This window comes from Euphorbia lathyris, chromosome 2 (genome assembly GCF_963576675.1).
Source record: "Euphorbia lathyris chromosome 2, ddEupLath1.1, whole genome shotgun sequence".
In the NCBI taxonomy this organism is placed as follows: Eukaryota; Viridiplantae; Streptophyta; class Magnoliopsida; order Malpighiales; family Euphorbiaceae; genus Euphorbia; species Euphorbia lathyris.
This window is the reverse complement of record NC_088911.1, coordinates 29,335,534-29,343,636: the sequence shown is the minus strand read 5'-3', so window position 1 is coordinate 29,343,636 and position 8,103 is coordinate 29,335,534. Positions and strand designations below refer to the sequence as shown.

Here is an 8,103-nt window from a genome sequence, read left to right as displayed (position 1 = left end):
TATTAATAATAATAAAAAAATCCATTTATTTTACTAAAATAAAATTAATGAATTGAGCTCGGTAACTCATTTCCATTCAAAATAAAGTTAATCCATTTTGTATTGACATGTATGATCTTAAGTAACTTTAATTTTAAAACACTCATTTCTTGAAATGCTACAGCAACAATATAATCAATAATATCTTATCAATAATAAATATAATCAAATCGTTTAAACTACATATCTCAATTGTATTTTTTTTTTTTTCTCTTTCGGTAGATAGATAGTGAATTTTTTTTAACTCTTGAAACAATCTTAATTATCAATATCAGACGAATCTTTAAAGCACCCCTACTATTTGAAAGCCATGTACCGTCGTGCACAATCTCAAGCCGGCCCTCCACATAATTAAGACCCTAATTTCTAGGGACAAGTAGATGGCCACTACAAAACCACGAAATTAGGTAGCAAAAGTAACTGATAATACTAAAAATAATGGAAGAATAATTTATAAGAAGGGCATTGGACCATGGCAACAGAACATGGATTGGACCACATAACATGCTGCACATGTTATGATGCAAAGTATTAGGTGAAATATATATAAAAATAAAAACTATATTTTCACTCATTAAATTACAAATTGCAGAGAGAGAGAGAGAGAGAGAGAGAGAGAGAGCATCTATGAGATCCTCTATTCCCTAAAAATCAGGAACCCAATCAGACATCAAACAACTCTGAGGAGAGGAACACCTGATACAATGAGATTCTGTATCTCCAAATTGAGGAAGCTTCACAAAAATCAAACGCCAAACCATTAGCTGCCCACAAAACTCACATTATCTGTCTACTTCTATTTACATCCACTCTTCAATGTGCATTTTAGCACAATAACAATCTCCTGCAAATGAACAAGTTTGAACAAAACAATCTACTCCTTGAGTGCATCAATCAATGAATCTGTTTAACATTTTAATTTCAATATCCTACAAACTCAAATCCCTATTCAGGATAAAAAAAAAAAACTCAAATCTAAATAAAAATGCTAAAAATGAGGATAGACTGATTACCTTGAAATGGGTTACTTGACATGTTCAAACTGTTCATTTTGGATCCACAGTTCCACTAGCATTGCCTTCTCCAGTTAGAAGTTGGTCAGGGTCCTGCATTAAAACACAAGGTTCTCAGTATTCAGCATAAGAGAAATATTAAGTGTTAGGACCATGGAAGAATAGGGCATTACCTCCATTCCCCATTTTATGTAATCTGGGGATTCACAAGCTTTATACTCATCAACCAAACTCTCAATTATGTCTCTTGATTCATCAAATTCGGAGAGGTCATTGTCCTGATCAAATTTAACATCGCATCAGATAGCTCAAGTCACAGCAATGGAAGTACTATTACTACATTTTCAAAACTGTTGAACAAAATGGTGAAAAAGAATCATGGAGAACGTAGTTAATTGCTTGGAAGCTTTCTCCAAAATAAAGTTTCAGTGTTTATGATGGAAAAGAACATTGAGCAGACCAGTGTATTGAGTAAATATCCATGGCCAACACCAAGACTTGAAATGCATCATAATCGTGATTAAGTCACTTACAGCAAACATTGGAAATTTCCGATAATTGTCAAGAAAAGCTTGTTTCTTTCTCAGTTTCTCATATTGGCTTAAACATTTGCTGAAGAGGTGTCGGATGCTAGTGTGGCTTGCAAGCATGAGTCCGCTTACCTACAAATGCAGCTTGCATAAGTTTATTTCTCGCCAAATTTCGAATTAAATAGAAAATTAAATACGACAGTATTGAAAAAACTTTAAGTTGCCACAAAGATCAAATTACACAATTAACTCAAAATCCTTAAGTTATTAGAAAAGTGTTAACCATAATCCCAAGGACGAAACGTATGGCCAATTAGAAAGGAAAAAACAAAGATTGGGTCATACCCTATGTGCAGTTTGGACATATGGAGACTTCCTTGACAAAGCAACCTACAAAAATAAATGAATAAACCACCGCAACCAGAAAAGTAAATGTCCTACTACATTAAGAGCAAATGATACACATAATATCGAAAAGATTTTAGTTGCTTTCTCATTGCATAGTAAAACCTGTATGCTAGCAGGGCCCCATTCTATAAAGTTTACAAGCTTCCTTTCACGAATCCTCTGCAAACTTTCATGCACCTAATAAAAGATTGTTCAAAGCAGCATTATCAAAATTATTCATAAGAAATAGTAATAAGTCGTGCACATTAAGTTTAAAATTACAAGATATCTACTAGCTGTTCACCTCTTTTGTTCTACAAAGTGAAATGTAAGAGCAATGATATTAGGTGATGTTGGAAATGGGAGCATGCATGTTTTTATGTGCATATTAAATGAAGCCATTATGTCAAGAAGATGAAGGGTTATGTTTTGAACCTAGTCAAGAAGTTAAAAAGGTTATCTTGATCTCTACAACCTTATTAATTGAAGGTGGAGTTTACGAAGCATCACACACCCTTTGGTATGGTTATTTGTTTCCTATTAATAGAGGCTCCATATTTCTGGAGAAAATAAGTTGTAGAAAGCTTGAGTGTTTTGGCTAGAATTATTACTAGAATTCTCACTCTGCACACTTGTGCAAATTGTGTGTGATCAAAACTAAGTAGGGTGTACTTGGGTTTTGGGTAGTGAGTGAGTGATTGAGTGTTGTAATACTTGTACTCCATTCTCCTATAGCGCAAAGGGCTTCTTGCAGTAGCTCCAAGGATTAGCCACTGTTTTGTGGTGAACCTTGTAAAAAATTATTGTGTTCTTTCTTGTTTGTTTATTTCCTGTATTCCGTGTTTTATTTCCGCGTTTTGCCGTTGTGTCCTGGAAGAGGAATTTGGTGCTGTGATCGTTTTTATAAATTCCAAACAGTTGAGACAAATGGAATGAGATAAAATAAAAGCAAGATTAACTTATCCCCATAAAGAGAGAATGACAATAGAAAAAAACTGTAACTTCATAATATGTAGCATTTCAAGAAGCCCAATATTTTTTATGCTAACTGGGATGGGGTGGGAGGTTTCAGCCAGCTAAGGGGTCGAGTTTCTCCAATTTTATGCAACAGAAAATTGAGTAATGTCATTGGATATAATAGAACACATAACCTTAGGTACAAGTGACATTTCTATTAGCATATTTACTATGAGAGTCATGACCAAACCCAACAATTTGAAAAGTCTAAGCAAGCACAAAAACTTTATCCGATTCATGAAATCTCTTTCAAAGCTTACAGCCATCATTTCGAAGCTGACAGCCATCTTTGAAATGGATGGATGAGAATGCAATAACAGTTATGGATCACTAGAAAAAGAAGAGTGAAAATAATAATAAAATGGGTAACTTCCCAGTTCATGCAAAACTTCCAGCGAAGTTGACAGTAGGTTATGAACAGCTTAAGATTATTACCTGAGTAGGATCTACTTCTCCTTGAATGATATTCAATATTGAGATGTACTTCGCTTGGCTAGCTTCTTTTGTCCGCGCATAAGAGGAAACCATAATATTCTTTGTCTGCAGAAAAGAACCAACGAAATACTTAAACTGTCCATTTCTTGCAAATAACTACAAATTAAATTCTCACCTGCAAAAGTCTTCTCATCACATCCAGCACAGTAGTTTTACGAATCACATTGGCCTACCAAGAACCCAGAGATATATTTGCATCAGACTTCCATATTATGAGCACAATTACATAGGTACTAAATCAAACCATTCAAGAAATTAAAATAATCAATATTATGACAGGAAGCCAATTATCACATTTGAGAAAATCCTAGAACAAGGTTTGCAGAAACCATGCCTTTCAAGATTCTAAGTATTGCTTCCTAAAACTTATCCATTAGTTAAACAACAGGGAATGGTGAAATTATCACAAAAGGAGTTAGATATTAGAAAATGACATGGAGTAGTATGGCACCTGGCGCTCCACTGTAAGTGGTGTATATCCTGTCATAAGAAAATGGCATCTTGGGGTTGGAATTAATGATGCAAGAAGACCAACCAAGTCATTGTTCATGTATCCAGGATACCGCAATGTCGTTGTACTGGCAGACATCACAGTAGATACCAAAGAGTTAGTTTGAGCAAAAGTAGGATTTGTCAAATGTAGGCGTTCGACAGCAATTCTATTGAGTGCAGTGTTATCAAGAACAACAACACAGTCAGCATTTAGTGTCAGTCTCTTGAGTGTTAAAAGTGAGTTGTAAGGCTGGACCACCACATCGCTTGTTTCCATTTGATTAGGAAACACACTATATGTCTGAACCAGCTTTTTGCTATAGCGATCATTCAGAGTCTCCAATAGATATGAACCCATACCTTCAATATAAAAGGAGGAATGTCAACAAATCATAGGCATATGATTGATTTCATTCCTTGTACATTACTAGTGGAATTAGTTTATAGTGTAGCTTTTGCAGCAAAATGGACAGGATTTCAAATCCATACTAAAGAAAGTAAATATATCATCAAAATGAACCTGAGCCTGTTCCTCCAGCAATTGAATGGCACAAAACAAAACCCTCAAGACTATCACTTCCATCAGCTTCTCTATCAATCATGTCCATTATGTCCTCTTCTACCCCCTTTCCCTGATCACCATGAACAATACAAACACCAAATGATAACCAAAATTTACTCAATCACAGTAGCATCTCCGAACCAAATTTCTGAGAAAACCAAAACCTTTCAACTCAAGATACCAAATAATTATATTGAACTTCTCATATAGCAGGAACTGCTAAGCAACAAACCTGATGGTATCCACTTGCCCAGTTATTTCCAGCGCCACCACCATGATCAGAAACAAAGATGTTCTCATGATTGTATAGATTTCGGTACTCGCTGTTTTGAATACCATTGATTACCCTAGGCTCCAAATCTATCAGTAAAGCTCTTGGTATATAATGTTGATCATCAGCCTGGTAAAAGAACACATCTTTCCTGTCACCTCCCTACAGCATCACCAATTTAAAGATTAGACGAACTTGATCCTTGGATCAGAAGTAAAATAGAGACTAGTAACTGTTGTTTTTGCTGCACCCATAACTCCAGCAAAAGTAATTCTCATACACATTTAAAGCTATCAAAAAAATCTAGACATTTGAAGGAAAAAAAAAAAAAATTCTTGAAAGCATCCTAAAGCAAGCTCATCAACAACTGTCCTTGAACTCCACTTATCTCAGTGAATACATCGTTTTAAAGTACAAAATTGGCCATGTCATCATTTTCAACTCGAAAATATCAAAATTTACTAACACAACTTCAAATAATTACTTTAAGAGGTAGTACCGTCAAACCAAATAAACCTACAAGTAAAGTTGATTACACAGAACTCCAAATTCGTGTCTAATCTAATGAAAGAACAAGTTAATAACTTGGAGGAAACTATATTGACTCGCACTCAAACAGAAGGTCCAAACGCGCGCTGGCACACTCAATTAGCCGCTTGAACCAGATTTCACAGAGAAAAAAAGAACCTAGAAATGTAAGAATCAGAATGTATAAGAAGTGGGAAAGTGATGAACCTGAGTAGCAAAATCCTCGAGAATGCCATCTTTACTGATACCATGCTCAAGACAGAGCTGCTTCCAGAATTCCATACCGATCTGGTTCCCGCATTGTCCTACCTGCAAAGTAATAATTTCTCGAGGCATTCTGGCGCTTTTTCTCTATAATTTTGTCTCGAGAAAACTAGGGTTTTGGATCGAGAGAGATAAATGCGAGAATCTGGCGCGTAGGGTTTTTCAAAAATGTGGCAAATTTTGACTTGGAGATACTGTGAATTGAGTGAGCATAGGATAGGTTGGCCTGACCAAACTGGGGAACTTTACTATGCATCTTTTTTTTTTTAACTTTTGGAATCCTATTTGGGCTTTTGTGGGCCACTTTTTCTTTGCTAACACTGATCTTGATTGGGCCTTCAATTTGCCTGCATAGCCCAAATATATCCCTTCAACGTTCACGATGCGTGTTAAATAATAGGCAAATACATTGCAGTTTGACCCATTTGTAAACGGGCCAGTTTAGTATTATTGTTGCCAAACCTACAGTAGTGTTCACATTGATCCTAATGACCACGGTAAATTTTATCATTCACCATTAAATCTAAATTGATTAAAATTTTAAGGTGGAGATTGAAAACATCCTAAGGCTTAGATTTAATCAGCCTAGATCTAACGGTGAATGGTCAAATTCACATGGTCATCAAGGTCTATGTGAAAAATCCTATGCCAAACATAATGACAAAAAGTATTATTAAAAAAATGGTTGGTAAATGTTTTATAAAAATATAATAAAAATTCATGTAATAAAAAATATATAATATTAGCTTATATTGAAAGATATGACTATTTTTATATATATAAAAAAATTAATATCAGTTTTTTTTTTTTTTTAAGAAATATCAACTTTCTTAATAAGTTGTAATAACTACTTTCTTCAAAAATTATAAATTATAGTTTTGTCGAAAAACAACTTCCCTAAATTTTAAGTAAATCAATTTTGCATTTACCAAACGCTGCTTTTATCTGGCAAAGCAATGTCAAACGCGTCCGCAGTCATGTGGTTCGAAACTTAATAAACGAGCATTCTATGTTTTCAACTGTTAGTAAACACAGTTAAAACCGTTAACACCGTTAGAAATTGATGATATGAAAGGAAAAAGTTAAATAGTCAAAGGTTACTTTTATTTTTATATTTATGAGGTGTTTTTTTTTCACATTTTCGGAATAGTTTTTAGCGTTTCACTTCAAATAATATGAAATATATTGTTTGGTTAAGTTTATAAAACATCTTCTTCTTTTTATGAAAACAATATCCATTTCGAGCATTACAATAAAAGCTTGAAAAATGAAAGTCAAATTTTGAGTCTGTCAATCAAGGTCGATCAATCTTGTTCTTAAAAATTCAAAAAATTATAGTTGGTGTACCTTTTATACGATAAACTTGTTCGACCTTGTCGAGGGTCAGAAATAGGGCTAGTCAACCTTGTTCTTACAGATTGAATCTATCCTTAACACAATGTTCTAGGCCCTAATCCTTCACTACAAATAAGGAGGTATTTATAGAGAGGGAGGCAGTCTTTCTGATTCATCACACTGAAATTGAGGAGTTAAGAGAATGATGGGTTTATCTCATTAAAATATAGAGCTTTAGAGAGAGGAAGAAGAAAATCAGTGAGTTTGAGAGCTTTGCCAAAAACACCACCATTCAGTCACAAATCAACTTCCAACACTTTATTAGATTATTATTGGTTTAGCATCCTATAAACAATTGTTTCATGATAATTATTCATTGTTAAGTTATTTGATTTATTTGATAGAGTAAGTTTAACTATATAAGACATTTATCTTTTATCTAATTAAACAAGTTAAATAAAAGTAAACCATAGTTTATAAAAACAATTATAAAGTGTTCATACAAGAATAAAGTGAGACCATACTTTATGATTCTGATTAATTCTAATTAACTGATAAACTTAAATAAATCCAAGCCAAGTATTATATTATGGGATTAACATAATAATATTGTAGAGACTTGCATGTAACAATGTCCATGTTTATGAACAGAAAGCTGATCTCATAAGCTTTAGGTATGTAGATATTTAAATATTTACATGGATCCAATGAAAGAGTTCATTAGGATTGGAATCCGATTTGAGATAACAGGATGGATGGATCTATCTAGTATCACTTGCCTTATCTCAAATGTATTAGTAGGTGTAACTAATCCCCATACTCAAACAATCATTAATTAGTGATTATGGTTTATGGAATGTGATGCTTTGACTCTATTATCTAGCAGGATCCAACACAACGGATATGCGAAGTATGCCTCGGATAGAGATTGGGTATCATATAAAGTAATTATAGAATAGTTAAAAATAGACTGTGCATTCATCACTCCTGGTACATGGGAAGATATATCCATAGCCTCTTGTAGAGAATCGACTTGAAATCCTTGCAAAGTGATAGTGTTAAGAGTTAAAATGGAGATTTCACTTAATTTATCTATTCAGGGTTTATTCTATCTGGACAAGCAAAACAAACGTCTCTATATATGTAACTTGAGAGTTTCATAGTTACGAT

At 33.9% G+C, this 8,103-nt stretch overlaps 1 protein-coding gene across 1 annotated transcript; it reads right to left on the bottom strand.

The window, feature by feature from the left end:
- Nucleotides 1–475: 475 nt before the first annotated feature.
- On the bottom strand, nt 476–5,819 carry LOC136217589 (tubulin gamma-1 chain). The gene is made up of 12 exons (XM_066004179.1): nt 5,542–5,819; nt 4,768–4,968; nt 4,494–4,605; nt 3,933–4,333; nt 3,597–3,650; nt 3,422–3,526; nt 2,093–2,167; nt 1,928–1,972; nt 1,586–1,714; nt 1,226–1,330; nt 1,053–1,145; nt 476–883 (listed from the first exon to the last, which is right to left on the bottom strand). Exons 1-11 carry the CDS (start codon nt 5,668–5,670, stop codon nt 1,086–1,088), a joined length of 1,416 nt encoding a protein of 471 aa, XP_065860251.1. The 5' UTR covers nt 5,671–5,819; the 3' UTR covers nt 476–883; nt 1,053–1,085.
- Nucleotides 5,820–8,103: the final 2,284 nt, after the last annotated feature.

Coding starts and splice junctions, on each gene's coding strand:
- LOC136217589 (XM_066004179.1), bottom strand. CDS start 5,670: ATGCCTCGAGAAATTATTACTTTGCAGGTAGGACAATGCGGGAACCAG. Junction 2,168..3,421: donor GAGAAGTAGATCCTACTCAG/GTAATAATCTTA, acceptor ATCTTTTATTAG/GTGCATGAAAGTTTGCAGAG. Junction 1,715..1,927: donor ATGTCCAAACTGCACATAGG/GTATGACCCAAT, acceptor CTGCATTTGTAG/GTAAGCGGACTCATGCTTGC.